Source organism: Tauraco erythrolophus, chromosome 3 (assembly GCF_009769465.1).
Source record: "Tauraco erythrolophus isolate bTauEry1 chromosome 3, bTauEry1.pri, whole genome shotgun sequence".
NCBI lineage: Eukaryota > Metazoa > Chordata > Aves > Musophagiformes > Musophagidae > Tauraco > Tauraco erythrolophus.
The window spans coordinates 81134961-81156002 of record NC_141467.1 but is presented as its reverse complement, the minus strand read 5'-3'; the positions used below and the strand labels follow the sequence as shown (position 1 = coordinate 81156002).

The 21042-nt window shown below is 35.6% G+C and overlaps 1 protein-coding gene across 6 annotated transcripts in view; it reads right to left on the bottom strand.

The window, feature by feature from the left end:
* Positions 1-21042, bottom strand: part of VPS13B (vacuolar protein sorting 13 homolog B) — a 500947-nt gene that overhangs the window by 267416 nt on the left and 212489 nt on the right. For 5 of the 6 annotated variants that reach the window (XM_086608763.1, XM_086608762.1, XM_086608766.1 and 2 more), the window contains exons 20-21: positions 16038-16147; positions 2627-2774 (exon numbers count right to left, since the gene is read on the bottom strand). In XM_086608763.1, the coding sequence (XP_086464889.1) occupies positions 2627-2774; positions 16038-16147 (258 nt within the window). The remainder of the gene's footprint in view (positions 1-2626; positions 2775-16037; positions 16148-21042) is intronic. The other variant, XM_086608765.1, reaches the window with a different exon arrangement.

Here is a 21042-nt window from a genome sequence, read left to right as displayed (position 1 = left end):
AACTAGTCACTCATTCACCATATTCCATCACATTATATACCTGTAAAGAAACAACTTGTAAAAGAAACCATCCACTGAAACTTCTCTGAGAATGAGATCTCCCCTTTCACACTTGCACCCATCCCACCTTTTCTAACCACTGTAACCGGTGGCTTTGTAATCAAAGCAGACTTTTTCTTCTGACACAACATACGTGTTAGTTTTTACTGTCCCGTGAATCTTCCAGTGCAAAGCCAATTCTGACAAATGGCACAAGATGAACTCTACAGGAAAAGCTTCTAAAATCACATTAAGTTTCAGGAGGTTATATGAAGATAAAGCCTGCACAGCACTGCAGTGTGACATGGCTCTCCTTTCTTTCTGTAACTAAGGCAAGTTGTGTGGTCTACTGAAGCAGATAGCATCCCTTTAAACAAATTCATTAGGATACAAGGCTTTTGCTCTTCTTAATTTTATATTTTTATTCTCCGTATTTGCACTTAAACCTCAAACACTTCAGGTATACTACACCTGGCATCTTATCTCCAGAATATAACAAATAGGTAGACACTGTAAAACACAGTCTAGCCGTCAAATCAGCAGTGTCAGGCACACTACATCTTAAAACCAAACAAAATAGACCCTCTGCTATATGTATGTAACTTCACTTTAAAAAAAATAGTAATTTTTTAAACAAATTTTTAACAGTTGAGAATTACTGAAACCAAATTTAGTACCCTCTTATTTAAAAGACTGTTTCTAATTCAGAAAATAAAATGCTCAGTCAATATTATCTCTTGAGAGGATCAGTACTATCACCTTTCACTTATCAGTATCAAACTCTATGCCATTAAATTGTTTTATAGAGAAGCCAAATATCTGCCTAATCACAAAACCCCCCAGTATTTAGGATAAACTTTATGATAAACTGAATGAGTGAAGTGGTAGGTTAACCCGAACAAAACCTAAAAATGAAGTTTTCACTTTTGCAGCAGTGTGTGTTGTACTAAGTAATTGAAAAAAACATCTTGATACTGACTTCAAATTAAAAAGTGGAAGAAACTGAGATGCATGGAAATCCTTCTTTTGCTTTTAGAACATTATTTATAATTTCGTTTTATTATTTCTGCACCCACACACACAAAACCCTAAACAAAAGCAAAACTGTCATTCATGGCTTTTCTAGATTTTGAAAAATAACATTTTCTTTTAGTAGATTATTCTGGTGTGACCATGACTGCAGAAAAGATAATATCCAAGGGAAAGAATAACAAAGACTGAAGATCAAAACTGGCTGTCAAGCTGAGCAGGTACCAGACTGGGATACTAATTTTCAAAACTCAAGTACAAAGCTACGTCCACAAACTTCATGCAGACTTCTATAAATTGCTAATTAACACAAAGTAATCTGGCATCTTTTCATGCAAATAGATGGTTTTGAATGCCAAATATTCAAAATTACACAAGTTTCTCTAGTGAATTACACCTTTGTGCTTTGTTGACAGGCACAGGTAGAATTAACCTCAAGAAAAAAACAAATCATATAATTTATGATGTTGATATAGCACAACATATAGTAAATACAGTTAATAGAAGAATATATTTAGTACAGTCATTTCATTGCATGCAAAAATAAAGGAAATTCATAAATGAATGGTAAAAATAAAAGTATAAATGATAAAAATAAAGGATATTCATAAATGAAATAGAAAGAAAACTGAAATGAATCTATTATTTTACTACCAATGATAACATAGCAACCCACATAATATACAGCAGATTTTCTGGGTTTAGTCCTTTTTAACATCAAAATAACAATTAAGCTCTAACACGAATGGACGAGATGGTAATCCCAGTTTCAGCAGACATCATCTTGAAGTACTTCATGATTATTTGGAAATAAACATCAATGCATCAGAAAAGAGAATTTGTTCAGTGTATTTCAGAAGGACTACTAAAAGTCTCAGCTGGGTATTCACTTTTTTTGGATGATCTCCTACTTTACTACTTGTACACTGTACTATATGAACAAACAGCCTACAAAAGCCCAGAAAGTCATATCATCTTGATCAGTTATAACAAAGTTTAACTTCAGCACTCTGAAGTGGCCAGAAAATATTCCTAAATTTAATAATATCTTGAACTCCAGAAACAGAAGTGCCAACAAATGCATTTTCTATGGGAAAGTGATTTTGAAATCAGTAAATTTTAACTGTTTATGCACAAATCTTGACTGCCATACATGCCAGACTTTAAGCAATGTGAACAGACTGACTGAAATAAAAGATTAATCACAGTGTATAAAGTCTGATAAAATTATGGATTAAAATATTAAATCAAGGCGAATGGTGGATATACTATTGAAAGCACATCTCCTTTTTCACGTTTTAGAAAATATGTTACATGAAACTATCAGGGCCCCAAAGATAGTACCTAAACATATATGAAAAGAAAATTGATCATATATTTCAAAATTGCAAGTTTGAGTATTTTTAACTTAAAAAGTCGTAATTTTCTGGAAGAGTATTGCCTTAAAACTGAAAGTTGCTCCACAGTATTTGCAGAGCTGATGCTGTTGAATTGTGGACACATGCTACTGAGGGAGGCTGCAAAGGCAGAACGGCTAGTTTCAATTAAGTGATCATACCTGTTATTGTTTTTGTTTTGACCGGACTGCTGGCATACTCAGAGGCTTGATTTGATTGCTGCCTTGCCAATGGTGCACTTCCAACCGATGCTTCGTCCTCTTTTTTTCGAGTTACTGACACACCAAGCGGAACAGTTCCTACAGACTGCTAGAAAAAGAAGTGTATTGTGAACCACTCAAAACCAAAACATGTTAATACCGAATTATGACATTTTCAGGAGAAGTATGCCTTAAACTACATATTTTGACATGTATAGAAGACAACCTGAAACAATGAGTGGAGCACATATATTTTGAAAACAATTATTAAACGCTACATTCAAACTTACACTTGTAATTCTTCATTTTAGTCTGAAGAAAAGTTCTATGACAACAAAAAAGTGAAATAGAATTTATTAACTTAAACTACCATGCTTGTTAGCCAATCAAAATGTACATGAATAAACCTGAAAGATCACCAAAGCAAAATAATTATGTAAATGTTTAATGGAAACTTGAAAATTTTAACCAGATATGAAGATCCCAAAGTTTGCAAAGAAATTCAACAACCTTCAATAAACTTCAAAAGAAAAGATGCATTATTTATATATTATTATATTTGTTCTTCACATTTTAAATACAAAATTTAAATGTGACCATTACCAATTTTGAATTGGTTTGTCTTTCAAACATACCAATAAATGACAAATTCCTCAAAATATGACACTGTTAAAAAAAACTGAAGGCACTAAAATCTAGTTTGAAGGACTGCATCCTTATTTTAAAGATTCAAAAATAGCAATGTGTATTAATCCACACGGGTTCTGAAACTGGAAGTCCACAAATGAATACATATATTGTTGTTACTTTTCTTACTAATGCAAGCAAGACAAGACAAAACATTGAAAAAACTGGATCCTCACTTATGCTGTACAGTTGGCTGCTAACATTTTGCTGTAGCATTAGTTGCTATGTAAACTGTAGATGTGTATACCAGTTGACAAGAGCAGAATATTTCTACTATTGATTTTGCAGAAGGTTATCACTTAAAGATGACAAAAGTTTTTTCTAAAGATCAGACATTAAGATTACATGCATCTTAATCAGTTTTGTGTAATTTAATTCTGTTGCTATTGGAGTGAAAATGTAATCCATATAGCTGGGTAACGAGAAACCTCACACGTTGCATTAGGAATCTCTGTGGGGAACAAATTCGTGTGAGGCGGGCAATGTGCTTGTAAATTTTCTCCAATAGAAAACAGATCACTGAATCAAGCAGAGTACAACACGTGCACATACACAAAACCCCAAAACAAACAGAAAAAAATCACTTAATTGAAGGAGAATGACTTCCAAACGTCTTCACCATTTTCCACTATAAAAGTAAATTAAAATAAGACAGACAATCACCTACTTAATCCTACTCCAGTGAAAACAATCAACTTAAATATATAGTGGTATGCAAAGTTAATACGAAAAAAGTAATGTCAATGACAAACAGAAGTCTCATCTCTCCTTCTCTCTCTGAACTTACAGTCATCAGCTTTGTCTCCAAAAGCACTCAGAAGTCATTCTGGAACACAGTAACATGCCACTTTGGTGTCCTCTAGCCATAACAACAACAACAAAAACATCAACTTTGAAAAAACAAGTTTTACACCACAGAAATACTTCCCACATGCATATAGAGAGGGTTCGAAGTTTTTTAAACTCTCGTCAGAAACATTACATCACTTATTTTCAAAATTTAGCAGTTTATCTGACACAACCTTTCATAAAGCAAAGCCATCTGCAGCTCTCCCATGACGGCAACTGTTGAGCCATGGTTTGGAATTTCTGGTCATAACATTGCAAGAACATTGACTTGCCAAAGCGAAGCAAGAGTTTGTGAAGAATGAACGAACACAGACAATACAAGACAGTACAAAAGACAATAGGATGGAAATACTATCTGAAGAAGCAGTATCTATTTCTGAAGCTCCGAAGAAACGGATCAGCAACATATAATAATAAGTTACACCACTAGTCATACAGTGAAAAACATCAAGGCTATCACAGCCAGACAAAGCTGGAAAAAATTATGACCAAATATTGAGCGCTTGAGTGCTCATCTGGACAATGAAACAGCTGTTTCATCTTTGCTCACTGAAATCAAGCCTGATGTTGCTGTTGATGACGCCCAGTACAATCTTGTCAGGTTTTTGGCAAAAGATTTCTGGTTAAAAGAATGCAGAAGATGAAAGATCAACGTTGGACTAGATGGAAAAGGATCATCAAGATTTGGGTTTTAGCCACAAACTGATGAGGAAATTGTGGCTTGGGAAATCGCGGATGACAAGAGCCCCACAGCTGTACAAGAAGACCAATCTGATGGGAAAGGAGACACTGCAGGCAAGTGTTATCATAAACATTTCATCACAAGAATCCAAAAAGCTAGAGATGAAGTAATATGTAATAAAGTTTAACACACCTAGTTGAGATGTAATCTTTATGGTTACTAACTGGTTGTTACAAAGATAAATAAAGAACATTTAATAAAGTTATGGAACTACAGCAACATTTAGATGAGGTTGTTTTGTTGACACAAAGTCAAAATGAGATCCTGTTCTAGAATATTGACCATAGTTTTATCAATGCTATAATGTTTTGTGGCTATTATACACTGAATACTACATTAATAACATTTCATGGTACTCAAAATAAGAACATTTACACTTTTTCAGTATAATTATTACAATTAACTTTTTAAGCAGTGGCTAAAAAAAACTACAGGAAAGTTATCCTTTTCTAAATTTAAATTTTAATGACAAAAATAATCTAACACATTGCCCATCATGTGTACACAAAACACATACATATACACTATTTATGCACGTAAATAGATCAACAGAAAAAGATTATATCTTTTTATCTTACTTCATACTGTGTGGTCAACATGACTTTGGAAATGATAAATATCTAAAACCAGAGAAATGCACAGAACAATAGTATTTAAAAAACAACCTGCCAAGAATACTAAGTCCCAAGTATTTCCTGATTTAAGTGGAGATATGATAACTTACTGAAGCTAAACTATCGTGCAAAGAGGGCTAGTAGAAATTTGCCTCAGACAGAATAAATTAATTATTTTTTTTACTTGGGATTTTCAGTAATTAAATATTTTCTTTCTGTATTATAACTTCCAAGGAGTCTGAGGCTGAAGAGGATGCAGGCAGTTCTGGGAACAAGAGAAACGTCTTCTAAATAAAACTTGACCAACTGAGCAGACGAGTAATTTACATTTGAGGGATGCCTGCACAGTCACCTCCCTGATAACAAACCAAAGGCAAAAGAATAGTCCAAGATGAGAACTTAAATACTATTACTAAAAGAAAAAATGAAGCACTGGCTTGTGAAATGTCGAATTCGGAAGCCTCAGCCCAGACATGGGTTGCCATCTTTGAAATTAAACCAAACCTGGCCATCCCCTATGATGGATGCTGAGTGCACACAGATTGAAGTGTGCATGTGCAGTAGCTTCCAACCAGAAAGCAGGAAGAAAATTTAATGAAGTCTTTGGAAGGGGGACAGATGGCAGTTCTACTCAAGACATGGTGTTTTGTAAACATCTAAGATCACTGTCATGCAATCACTGTCTGCCCCAGAGAAGAATATTTACCTATGTTGCAAGACTGGCTAAGCTGTGCCAGAATTAACTCCACCAGCAAGGAGGATCTACCTTGCTTACCTTGCACCAAGTTCTAATATTATGAAAGCACAATCACTGCTTGACTACAGAGTTACCTTTCATCATTTTAATTTCTGAGATTAATAATCTAAGCACACACATTCCTACATTGCTTCAGAGAGCTCAAACAGGCATTAGGCTTAGTTCCCAATTAAAATTCAATTAATTCATAAAATTAAATGAATTTCTAATTAAAAAGATTAGGCATGCCTAACCCCTGGGGTTCACAAAAGCACTTTCTTTCCTGGCAGGTGAACTTGCTAATTCAAATGAAATTCCACGACTGCTTCAGGTAGGAATTTCAGGTATGCTGAGAAAAGTGTTCTGCTGGAATTAAAGACTGATTTAATCAGTGATTAGCAGTATCACTGATTAGCAGTAATCTTTCCAAACTTATGTGATGAACTGATGTTAGCAAAGAACACCCCTATTTTCATGAACTGATGAAAGCATTCTATCAGCACTTTCAAGGGGCCTCTGAAAGTAGAACATATAAGGTTCAAGTCACATGTAGCTTTAGTTTCTGAAGTAAGCAGTAACTTCATTCCTACATCCTTCAGGCACTTAGTTGTGTTCCTTGTGGTAAGAGGTGACAGATCCTGATAGGGATAAACACAGTACTTTTGGCCTGTAAGCAATATCAATTAATTAATTTAATTAATTTGAGAAATCTTTGCACACCAAGAAGATAAATACGTCTATCGTAGAAACACGCTTGTTTTATCAAAGCCCTTCCCACTATTTATCGAAGTAGAAAAGAAAAACTAGAACTAAAGAAGAGCAACACAGCTTTAGCCTCAACAGCCAACTTGGCTACAGCATGAAAAAAATCTTAAGTTTGGGTACTGAAACTTACCCTTACATTCTGTCATTCATTCATTGCCATTCATTATCAGAACAGTTTGGCTCTTAAAGACACAAAGATTTGCAATATTCCAAAAGTCATCCTAAACCAGATCAAATTAGAGGAATTACTTGTTCTGTGTGAGTTGATTGACCAAGTCATGATGATGAAATTACTTCATCTTAGGCAAACATTCCAGAGAGACCTCTGGTGCAGACCTCTGAATGAAAACTGCCCAAAGCATACCTTCAAGAGTTGAGAATATCCTCAGGTCACAATGAACTTTCCATAAAACACTGACAGGATTTTATAACACAATAAAACTCCTGGATAATGGTGGAGAAATAAGATAATAAGCAGAGAAAAAGTTGAAAGAAAAAAAATGGTGTAAATTGAATTGATAATGACCAATTTTGTAATCTACCTATCCAGTTGATGAAAAATTCTTGGTTTTGAAATGGGATACACAACCTTCTATAGCATAGATGTTCATGAAAAAAGGGAAAAATTTGGATTCTGGAATCATGCAGGTGTATTATATTCCAGTGCTTTAAAGCATGATGAATCTGGAAGAGGTGCAACGTCGTTTCCTTTGTTGTTCCTGTATAGAACTACAGATGTTCTCCTCACACTGCTGGTTTTAGATCTACTCCGTTACTGACATTTTCATTAAATTAGGTAGTAACACACATATGCATACAGAATAGCCAAAGAAAATGACAGGAATATGCGGTCATACACATTTATGTTATACATCTACATAGATGTGTAGGTACATATTTTTGACAGTTTAGTCTTCACTAAAACTGGTCATTTTATCTCATAGAAATGAGTAATGTAAGCAAAGTATTGACAAGCCATGAAGGCTTTATAGTAATGTGCATTTGAGCAAAAAACAAAGATTACATGCATTCATTTATATATTCACTGGAAAAAGTATCACATACCTGACTGCCTCATATCAAAGTATAGATAAAGCTTTTTTACCACGGAAAAATAACTCCTTAAATATTTTACCCCTGCAAAGCTAAGTATGGGCTTGTATAAGAGAGTATCTCTGAAAAAAACCTTGAAAAAATAGTCAAAAAAAAAATTAAATTACTGGAAACAAAGCATTAAAATGTAGCTTTGTTTTGCTTTTTAAAAGGGAGGCAATGTTAACAATCAATAACCAGCATACATACAAGAAGTCACTTTCTATAGTGGTATCTTTCCCAAATTCTGTTCAAATTAACCTTTCAAAAAGCATTAAAGAGCATATCTTTTCAACAAGCCTTTCAGATCAAAGAAACACAAGGAGATTAAGCATATATTATAGATACGCTGACTGTTAAAGTCAGAACTGTTAACTGGTGCACATACTACACTAACACAACTACTGCTGCTACATACATAGCTCAGCTTTACAAAAAACAATCCATACAGACAAATATTTTTTAAAAATGAACACCAATTTTGGCTGACATGTACAAGAACATTTAAAAAAAAAAAAAAAATCGACTCAAACTTCCGTGCCAGTTTAAATCCTGCTTAAAATGAACATAGGATCATCAATCATCAAGCAGGGTATGAAAGATGTCTTCTGAATTTGCTGCTCTAACTTCATGGATTATTACCAGTTACTGATAAAAATAGTGGTAACAAAAACATATTTCATAAAATTCTAAGAAATTCAGGGAACCAAAAATGTGATTATTTTTAACATCCAGATAATGTAAAATATGCGTTTTTCATGTGGAACATATGGATGGAGTGCAACGTATCTGGCTCATACTAATTTTCCTTTGAGGAGTCACATGGACTGTATATAAAGCAGAATAATTACATTTTTATCAGATTTCTTAATGCATTGATTCTCAAAACATAGAGCTGAAGAGCACAACATTTACATTCAAAAAATGTACTCGTGTCCAACATAATATTCTTTATAAATATTGACATCTTTAAACCTTTCTTAATATTTCCATTTCATAGGTATAACACACTAAATGTCAGTACAAAGAATTTTACCATTGAATAACGTTCTCCAGAATGCTTTTCACCTATTCTTCATGTTTTGAACTAAAGGAGAGCAAAATCAAAAAGTATATTTCTTAATTTATTCTTGCCATATTAAGTACTAAAAAGTCAATAATCAATCCATTAACCATCAGAACTATTACATAACATGTTAATAACAAGCTGGCATCACAAATTCACTCTTTTTAAACATATACATTAAGTAGCAAGTTCTAGTTGTGGTGGTTCTTTTAAACTAAAATTTGGTGTAAGTATCTTAAGAAGCATAATGTTCAGAAGGCACTGAATAAAAACATCTCTAAGATCTCTAGCTTACAAGTCAAAAACTGAGGATTTTGAAAATAAGTTTTGAACTTTAAGTTACAGTACTTTGATTTATAAAGTTTATTCCTTTCTCTGCACCAAGAGTCAAGTTCTTTCAGCTCAGTATTATTGAAGAAAAAAACTAATATAACTTAACAAAATCAATTCCAACAATTGCTGCCACTTTAATATATGTTGTGTCTTGGGTGTTTGGGTTTTTCATTTTTGAACCCACTAGTTAGCAAAGGTTTCTGGTGTTGATTACTGTACACTGTACACACAGTACAGTGCTCCAAACAGGAAATGTGATCTACCACTAGTGTCTTTTTCTAGACAAAGAAGCATGTAATACTTGCTACACTGATTATCTAGAAAGATCGTCAGTTGATGATGAGGTGAAAATACCCTCATGATAACAAATGTGTTTTCCCTACTTCTACCAGTCCCTGTTACCAATCCATTTGTCGTTGTTTTTTCCATTTCTGACACTAAGCGACAGATTTCCTGCTGTTTGTACATTACTCAGAGCTGTTAGATATGAAATCAACATAAAACAAAATTGAAAAAATTGTATAAATATTATGCAATCTTAACTAACTTCTTGTGTTCACATGAGTTTAGAAAAGGAAACAAAGCAGGAGAGCAAAAGAGTCAGCTAAAATATTTCATTGTCTAAGGGAATACACATTGATATCAAGTCAGGAAACTCATAAGCTTCTTTTGCCACTGGAAAAGGTTGAGGTACTGAATGCCTTCTTCACCTCAGTCTTTACTAGCAAGATCTGTCTTGAATCTCAGCTCCCAGAGACCAAGGGGAAAGGATGGAGCAAAGAAGAAGATGGAGCCAGGCTCTTCTCAGTGGCGCCCAGTGACAGGACCAGAGGCAATGGGCACAGACTGAAACACAGGAGGTTCCCTCCGAACATAACGAAACAAGTTTTAACTGTGAGGGTGACTGAGCACTGGAACAGGCTCTTTATTGAGCAAGACCTTGTACAACTTACTGTAATAATTAAAAGGATTTTGCAGACTTCACACATAAGAAAACTACAGAGTTGAGTTCAAAGAGAGATATTAATTCTATTCCTGACTAACAGAAACATAAGCAGTATCGGCTTTGCCATATCACTTTTTAAGAAAACATGCTGCACATAGCACACAGTATACAAAGAGATAGCAGAACTTCTTACTACAAACTGCTTCAGTAGTTTCCTCTATTATTACCAGGAAAACCTACAAATTATAAGCTTGAAACAAACATTAAAATAAGGACATCAAAAGCATGCAAGAAAAGGTCTGTGCTTGTTTACGTTTTGTATATATAGAGCTATTTCATTTCTGCCAAACTACATTTTTTAAGAAGCATTATTTCTCATGAGTAAAACCCAGTTATGCCCCTCATGATGGCATTATACTGACCCATGTCCAGTATCACCAATTAGACAAGAGGCGATAACGGACAAGACTATGGGTATGGAAGAGGCTTATTTTACACAACACTTTCACTTCAGTGAAGAACTTAGGAACTACACGACATATTTCTAGTCGCCATGAGAGAAATTCAAAAGCAATATGCAGATTTGTTCAAGCACTGAGAGCACGTCTCACGGATTTTTACAGTACAATGTTCCCATTGTTTCTGTGCTTCAAAGGGGATAATGGAAAACTTATAGATGCATGTTGAAATTCAGAACGGATGGAGAAAAACAAGTTATATTTACATCCATTTACCCTAGAGCCCTGACCATACAGTTAGAACAGCAAACACACACATCATTATTCAAATATGTAACAGCAGTCACATTTTGGCATGCACTGTCACTTTGTCACAAGAAGGTAATATGCTACAATGCCATTCACCGAAAGCATCTGGCACGAAATATTCCATTGTATTTAAAAAATATGTAGAAGCCTTAAAGACTAGTTCTATTTCCAAATTTTTGTCCTTTTTTTTTTCCAAGTTAGTTTAAAATAAACATGAGGAAGAATGATGCATGTAACCTGCACCACCTTACAGAAACATAAATTATGTAGAAAGGTTGTACAGTAAGTGAATTTGCAAATTCTAACATTTTATTTAGATAAACACTAAGTCAAATCCCCTTGTCCTGTAAACAGCTGTCATACATATTGTTCCTAAAGACTCAAAATTACATATAGGAACAAGTTAGAAAAATTCCTTCTAATGACAACAGAAGCTGCAAAACACTTTATTGTAATCTTAACACTAAAGGTTTTCAAATCTTTTACTTCTAGCCTAAATATATGAAGAACCTGTTTATAATCACTGATTACTGTGCCAAACTTAACCTTTAATTTAAATAGCTTCTCTCTCCTTTTGATGTTTACCTTTAGTCAGACCTTCAAAATCCTCATTTATTATTCATCGCGTTTCAGACACTATCTAAGAACATATCAGGACATGTGACACAGTGCACTAGATACTACATAAAGACAGTTAAAGCGTTTATAACCTAATTGTACAAAATAGACATACTGGGTAAAGCAGGGGAGAAAGTGTAAAGAAGTAACATCTATACAAACGGGGTAGTCCTCACTGGGCTGCGTATACTCCCACACCCCAACACAGCAGTCATACGTTGTTCTATTCCAGTTGAATAAAACCTTAGTAAGGACAAAGATAATTACATTTCTTGGGGGCTTCATCACAGTCATCTTAAAGAAGACACAGCATGGCTTTACGTAAAAATCATTGAAAATTTATGCGCTTTGTAAAAACATATTTCCTTTTATGCACCTGCTCTATCCCATTTCAGTTTACTAAGTTAAGGACATTCTGATATTTCTAACTTTTCATGTTTTCAGACAAAATCACGCCAATACATTACACATTGTGAGCATTTCAGTAAAGATATAAAATATATGTACTACCGAACTGGCATTATAAACCTAAGAATCCCAGAGTAATAGTTAAAAGGCAAACAAATCTGAAGAAGTTCCGGTATGGAAAGGCATACCTGTTTCCGTGGGGACTCAGATAATCCCAGCCCTATCCTGTATTCAATCAGAAGGTTACATGGCTACAGTTCTGGTCCCAAATAAATTAATAACTTGATTTAACTTATTGAACTCATAACATTATTACTTGATAGAATGTGTACACAGAAAAAAACGTACTAAAAGATTTTCTGACTGTTTTCAAATAAAACTTACAATTTTGACTTACTCAAAACGACAAAACAAAAAATTGTATTAAGTAGACATTAAAATTTAAAATAACATTTAAGCTCTCTAAATCACACAAGGAACTTCTAAAGTGATGTATTTTCTTTTCTTCTGTTGTAATTGTATAAGACGGATGGTTAGAATAGAGGAAGAAAAGAGCTTTTTTAAAAATAACATTTTGACCGTAACACCTGCTTGAAAGCATCATGTCTTACAGTTGTTCCATTAAACGTTCAAAAATTATGAAGGTTGTACAGAGCATTTTATTTTGCTATACAATTTAAAATATGGTAACAAGGTAAACTTTTTCCAATAAGTAATATACAAGGCCATAACTTTGACTAGAATTCTTATCCTAGGACAATTACAATATTATATAAAGAAAAAAGTTTTTGGTTAAGGACAGTTTAATACCAGTATAGTTTTCTTTTCAAATAAACTTTCTTCATGACTACTACAGACACTGTAGTTTTTATTATGATGTACAGTCTATTACCACAGTTACATTAACGGTGATGTCGACAGTTAGGTTTATAAATTCACATTTAAAATAATTCCAAATGATTAAGCAACTCCAAAAGCTAATAACATTAAAAATACGATACAGTAATTTTAACTAGATCACAAAAAAATCTAGAAGGTTGTATAAGGTAATGACACAAATTACAAAATAACTACATAATCAAAATTTGGTTAAAAATTTTGCCACCGGTGATCAAAACCATGGACAAATAAGTTTCCTAATGTATGCACTACACCTTTCTAATCACTCAGTATACAAGGGTAATCAAAAGAGAAAGTGTTGAGTAACAGCTGATTATATACATTAATGTTAAAGACTTTTATATGAACATTTGAAATAATCAGGCTCAATTACGTTTTGGAAGGATATATAACAGTATTGCAAAAGTAAATAAATTGTCTGTTTTTAAAAAATAGATATACCAGGAAACGTTGCGCTGCTCCAGTTATCATGCAGGAACGAAGAACAACTCAACGTATTTAAAAACTGTGTAAAGTTACTAAAATGATAAAGCAGCCATTCACACACTGAAGTTTTTTAGATGGTGCTGGTGCAGAATGAGCTTAACGGGACTCAGATTCATGTTTGACAATTACTACCTAGCAAGGTCATTTACAGACAAGAAACAAAAATGTTTACAGATCATGTTAATCCTCTCACTTCAAGGGTCCAGCACGAAACTTCCCTGATGTGCATAGTGTTCTATAATTATGAGACAAATATCAAAAGATTCTTATATTGGCCACTTAATAATAGACCACTTATAAGCGAGACAGAATGTCGGGGTACACAGATCACTAGCTTGATCAGTTATGACAAATTTAAGCTTTAGAACATTCTACTGGCCTGCCAAACAACAAAATAAGTTTAAAATCAGGCAAAACCTGTGTTCTTTCCAGGTCAGGAGTATGGGTCATGAAATTAAAGTTAAGAATACATCAAAGAAAACACTGTGCCACACAGATCCACAGCTTTCTATCTTTTCCGAGCACTTCATATGCCAATATGTGTTTTGACATGATATACAGAATCTCTTAGACTATTCACTTATGTCAAGTTATGACCTGTACGGTTCATCTCCCATAAAAATCAGTTTTAAAAATAGTAGTGATTTTATAACAAGTCATGCAATTTTTTGATAGACCATCCCAAATAATAAAAACATGATTTACTATTCGGATTCAGAAGCCCTGTGAGGTGTCAGTGGTTAAAACTAGTTGCAAAAAACTGATCCTAGACAGTGACCATCAAAAGACATTCTCCTTATTCTTTTAATTAAACATTATAAATGAAAATGTTGTGAAATGAAAATTTTAGTGTGTGGAATGTAACATCAGTTTGACCTCGGTGACGGGCAAAGTCATGGAACAGGTTATCTTGAGTGCTATTAATGAGCACATACAGGTTAACCGGGTGATCAGGCCCAGTCAACATGGGTTTATGAAAGGCAGGTCTTGCCAATCAAACCTGATCACCTTCTATGACAGGGTGACCCGCCTGGTTGACAAGGGAAGGGCTGTGGATGTAGTTTTCCTAGACCTCAGTAAAGCCTTTGATACAGTTTCTCATAGTGTTCTGGTTGAGAAACTGGTAACTGCTGGCCTGGATAGGCACACCCTCCTTTGGGTTAAAAACTGGCTGGATGGCCGGGTCCAAAGAGTGGTGGTAAATGGGGCTAAATCCGGCTGGAGGCCGGTCACCAGTGGGGTTCCCCAGGGCTCAGTGCTGGGTCCAGTTCTGTTTAACATCTTTATCAATGACCTGGATGAGGGAATTGAACGTACCCTCAGTAAATTTGCGGACGACACCAAGCTGGGAGGCTGTGTCGATCTGCTCGAGGGTAGGGAGGCCCTTCAGAGGGATTTGAACAGACTGGATTGTTGGGCTGAGGCCAATGGCATGAGCTTTAATAAGGCCAAGTGCAGAGTCCTTCACTTGGGGTATAAAATCCCCAAGCATCGCTATAGGCTCGGGGAAGAGTGGCTGGAGAGCTGCCTGGCGGAGAAGGACCTGGGGGTCTTGGTTGACTATCGGCTTGATATGAGCCAGCAGTGTGCCCAGGTGGCCAAAAAGGCCAATGGGATACTGGCGTGTATCAAGAATAGTGTGACCAGCAGGAGCAGGGAAGTGATCCTGCCCCTGTACTCGGCACTGGTGAGGCCGCACCTGGAATATTGTGTCCAGTTTTGGGCCCCTCGCTTTAAGAGAGACCTTGAGCTCCTGGAGCGAGTCCAAAGAAGGGCGACTAAACTGGTCAAGGGGCTGGAAAATAAAACTTATGAGGAGCGGCTGAGGGAGTCGGGGCTGTTTAGCCTGGAGAAGAGGAGGCTGAGGGGAGACCTGATTACGGCCTATAAATACTCGAGAAAAGATGGTGGGGAGGTGGGGGAAGGGCTCTTTACATTAGTGATGGGTGATAGGACAAGAGGAAATGGGCATAAGCTTAGTCAGGGGAGATTCAGGTTGGATGTTAGGAAGTATTTCTTCTCTGAAAGAGTTGTCAGCCACTGGAATAGGCTGCCCAGGGAGGTGGTTGAGTCCCCATCCCTGGATGTGTTTAAGAATAGGGTGGATGATCTACTTGAGGATATGGTTTAATGGGGATTAGGGATGGTTGGACTCGATGATCTACAAGGTCTTTTCCAACCTGGAAATCTATGAATCTATGAATCTATGAATTTTAAATAATTGAAAATAAGATCAACAGTATGTGCAGCAAACTACAAAGAACCAGGTGATAGAAAACAACTACGTCAAACAAGAATGCACTACTGGTATATATAGAAGAGAAATTTTCCCCTCTCACTTCTTTCCCTCCAAAAATACATACCTGCTGAATGTGTCTACAAGCTCGTTTCTGAGGTTGGTACATAAGCCAAGTATACAGGACTGGATCAACATTAATTGCTAATCCTTGTACACTGGACAAGAGTACTGCACCTATACAGTGTAGAAAAGAAAAGAAAATGTAAGCTATCTGCTGAAGAATCTTCATATATGCACTCATTTTTCTTGCATACAAATCATCTTTGATGCAGACTTTTGTTTAGATTGGACATACATATATATACACATATATATAAATTCCAAGCAAGAGTAATAATTAAAACATAAACTTCAATAACTTCTTGAAGCTGCCAGTGTTATGGACACACACACACACAAACGCAGAGAATTGCATTTTGATTTTGCTCATGATAATTTTTTGCCAAGAAAAATGCTGTTTTCACAATGTTGCACGTGTAACTGAATACACACAAAATCCTTCCTCAGATTCTTGGCCAATAACAACACTATGCAAGAAATGAATCAATGAGACCCTTGACAGAAAGAGAAGAACTTAATACATGATTCCTCCCTACGTCACTAAAGAAAAAAATTGCTCTAGAAGAGTAGACTTTTCTAAAAAGATGACAGGTCTACTTTAGGTTAGCATTCTGTCCAAAGCTGCTCCGGGCAAGCATTTTTAATGTAAATGTGGCCATGAATATCTTTTATAGTGGACTAGTTAGGTAAAATCAGGCTAATTTTCAAACTCTGCTAACGTTGGCAGATTCAGTACTGTAAGCTCTTAGGATTTTATCCTAAATTTCACAATATATCTTATTTTCTTTAAATCTCACTTTCGAAGTTCTGGGATTTCAAGATAGGACTACTATATTTTCATTCCTTAAAAGTAAACATCTAGTTTTCTTATGCTTGTGAAGAAAAACTTACATGGGAAACATTAAGGATCAAAGTAGGAGAAAAATTATTCTCAGTATCCAGAAACCTTAGCGTATGCTTCAAGTCAAGCTCACTAAAGCCAATTTCTGAAACACTATTTCTGTTAAACCTGCATTAAAAATCTGATGATGTATTAATTTAGTGAGGCTTTAGTTTCAATTGTACAGATAAAGTATCTACTGCAGCAGAAAATTAAAAAGCTGTAAAATTTAGAAGTAAATGGATCAATATAATACAAAGGTATCAACTAAACTGAAAAAGTGTGGCAAGTAGTAATAGGTAGTTATCTTTTCACATAAGTTTTGCAATTTTACAACAAATAAATAAATTAAATAAATAAGGAAATAAATTCAAAACAGAAGTCCTGGTTACTGGAAGGTTCTAGCTCCAAGTTCTAGAGAACTACAGTAGTTCTATAGCTCAAAGAATCATAGTTCCTAAAGTAATATGTACTATGATACTTACTCTGTAGTATACAATACTATTATGGAGCAATTTGAATCTAATAATAAATTCTAATACATGCAGAAAGCTCGTCACACAATTTATCGTACTTTCCAAAAACGAGCAAAAACATATGCCCCAAACACGTAATACATAACCAAAATTGTAAAAAAAAAAAAAAAAAGTTCTGAGTTTATTGTATATAACAAAATTTTAAAAACAGTTGAATTCCAAGTGACAGAAGACCCACCAACCTGGGGCAACTCAAGCAAAGCCTGATGAGTGCAATGGGAAAACGGCAGTTAAGAAATACACCAAGATAAATCATCCGCCTAGCACAAGCTTGGAGTTGGAACACACACTATGAGGAACTCCTATACGCAGACTAGTCTATGTGATCTAATGGTTTTAAATGTCAGTAATAAACCTTAGAAATAAATCTGCAATTTAAGGCACAGCGGATGTCGAGTACAAAGTAAAGGGGTAACATGCAAGTAAGAGCAGCAGCGAATATGCCATGCGGCAGGATCTGGAAGAGACTAGAAAAGGGAAGCAGAAGGTAACAGAGGATTGATAAAATAAAAGCTAATGATTGTAGCATATACAACATAGTTGGATGACAAAATAAGAGAATCCTGCATCTTTAAGAGATACCATCTGTTGTCAGCAGTACTTAATGAAAGGTTTAATGTATATGTGATATGACAAGTGGGAGTCAGAGACCTCCCAAAGAGTGAGGAATAAAGTCAGCCTACAGGCAAAGTCAACAAAAAAACCCCACATTTATAACAGACTCCTGAAAAGAAAAAAAAAAGTGTTACTGTAGCACATGATGCTAGTTACTCAATTTAGTTTCTTGTTTACTGCAAAAAATTAGCTAAAACTAAGAAGTTCAATACAATTAAGTCATGTTTTGAACTGAAACTATCTTTCCACTTCATTGAAGTCATACTAGTACAATCCCATACAACTCTGAAGTAAGGTAGAACAGAGAGAAAAATAGTTTATTTTTCCAATTGTCTTTTGTTGTTGATAGCTTGTGTCTGGGAGAAACAGAAAAAAACTAAAAAACTAGCACAAGTGGACAGATAAGCAAGTATATTATCTGCATTTCAATTTGACTGTCAGGTAACTTCGGCCTCCTACCAAGCCACTTCTGTGACACTGAATTACTGAAATTTACTGCCGTATTTGCTACTCAGCCGCTATATTTAAAGAGCAGTTTAATCATCTATGTAAAGTTGTTTCCCGTGTAACAGCTGTCTTCAAAAGAACTATGTAGTCAAAAAAAAGTTTCTCAGATTTCCCTCCTCCCCTCCAAAAAAAACCCTCTTTAACTTGTGTTTTCGTGCTAAGAAATAAGAATCCCCCCAGTTTTCAAGGAAGATTTCACTGATGTGAAGACCAAGCTGTAAGTTGGCAGGAGACTCCTTCTACATCTAAGAAAAAAAATTGCTATTTTGTCTCTGTCAAAATGTAATGCTCGCGTTTCCTGGATTTCATTAAGATTGTGGTGAACTTTCTTTTCTCCTCTCCCCTTTTCTCCTTTTAATTAAATTTACATTTCAGAAAACACAGACCTTAGTCCCACACCACACTAGGTTTCCTTTCCAGATCCCAGTTCTTGCCAGAGTTATCCATTACATCTATCTAGTAAACAATTTGAAAAATAAGAATTGAACCCAACACCATGTCATCTTTGAACGTTTGAGAATTTTCTCAAAGTCGTGGTGTCATTTGCCAGGTGCAGTTTGGGCAAATAACTTCTTTCCTTTCTGACTTTCAGCTCTCTCCTGAAGGAATGAACTAAGGGGAAGCTGCAGGCAGGCAGCGGAGGAGGATGAACAGGAGGCAGCAGAACACAGCTGCGCTTGGCATTCTCATCCTGCAGACGAGCTTCTTGAAAGCTTCCTTGGATGATGACAGCTGCAGCAACAGCACTCATCTTCCCAAGGGACTGGGGGTCCTGCAGAGGATAACCTGGGGCCTCCTGAGCTTGAGTTGCCTCTGTCGCCACCTCCTCTCACCTGGAGTGCTGAGCAAAGGCTGCTGGAGAAGCAGGAAGGAGAGAGGGCACTACCTTGGGGCTCTCAGCCCTACCCTCTCCTTCAAAAGGGAAATTTAAGCATATAATCAGCAGGACAAAAAGGGAATATGATGCACTTGTGGTGAGGCAGAAGAGGACACCTGGGGCATGCAGTTGCAGAGAAAAGAGACCAGAGGTAGAGGCAGGATGGGTGAAATGAGGCAGAGTCGAGCAGCAGAGTGATGGTGCTGAGGGATGCTCATCAGTGATGAAAGAAAGGGGCTTCAAATATCACAGAGACAAAAGAAAAGGATGATGGCAGCAGGAGAGTGAAAGAAGAATGCAGAAGTGAACAAGTGCTTTGGGAAGGAGAAAGGAGGTGGCAACACCTGGCAAAAATGGCTGTCTTTTCGGAGATGTAAGAACTTTGTCAAAGAGTAAACTTTGCATTACTGAGTCACTCCCAACACGTTAATGAAGAAAAATTTACTAGGAAGAGTAGACAATAATAGTTCAGTCATAAATTTACTTATTGAAACTATTTAACACAACAGCAATAATATACTATGAAGCACCAGACATTGCGAAGCAGTCTTGTTCTTTATATGCAAAAAAATGTATTTTATCTCTGCAACAATAAAGGATCACCATGGCAGAATTCTTTCTAAATTCTGGTCTGTGCATATGCAGTATCCAAACACCTCTATATTGCTATTTCCAGTAAAAACTTTCAGGAAAACTTTTTAGATACTCCCCTACAAAATGAACTGAAAAACCTTTACAGGAAACCAAAGGTTAAGTTATAGTTAATGTACACTTTCTACTGGGGAGGGATCACAAATAAGAAACAAAGGGAATGATCTACAATAAAAACTAATTCTGACAAGTTTTGTTTATTTTTAGTAGCTAAGTAACTAAAGAAAATAATACACCATCACGCTATATAAACTGCACCATGAATTATTTTAGCATTGAGCTCATGATTCCTAGATGTCTCAGGACATGTGAATGATAAGCAGGTGCTGATAGAGGTTGAGTTAGCATCCTTAATTTAGTATCCAATTATTTTAAAGAATAACAGAAAGGAGAAATAATATTTTTACTTATTATCTTACTGTTTTGAAGGGCATTTCCAAGTAAGGCATACTATAAAAAATGCAGATCTGCATATTACACTCAAATGAAGAGTTCTTTTTTATAAAAGTATATAGGTAATTAGTTCTTTCTGCTAGTTGACTCAGAACAGATGCATTGTAAATCACTAAATGTGGAAATATCTCTGTTTAATTTTAGCCTGGGAGTCAACTAAGGAAAAAAGAGTGCTCTTTACTACTGTGCTTACTGCCAAAATGGCTCACTTACCCACATTCCAAACAGGCTTTACCAATTAGCTATCCCATGGCACCACAGCCATTTTCAGTCACATCCCAAAGTTGAAGAATGAGAGCTGAATTAGGAGTTAAGAAATTGCAGTTGCACAGCACATAAACTAAACATGGAACCTTTTTTGTCCACTTTCGAGTATCACTGACAGGCCAATATGATTCTTGCAAACTAATCAGCTTATCTAAGAGAGAAGAGTCCCGCATTTCATCCTGAATTGCCAAATCAGACAAGGGAAACAGATATTTTGATCTAC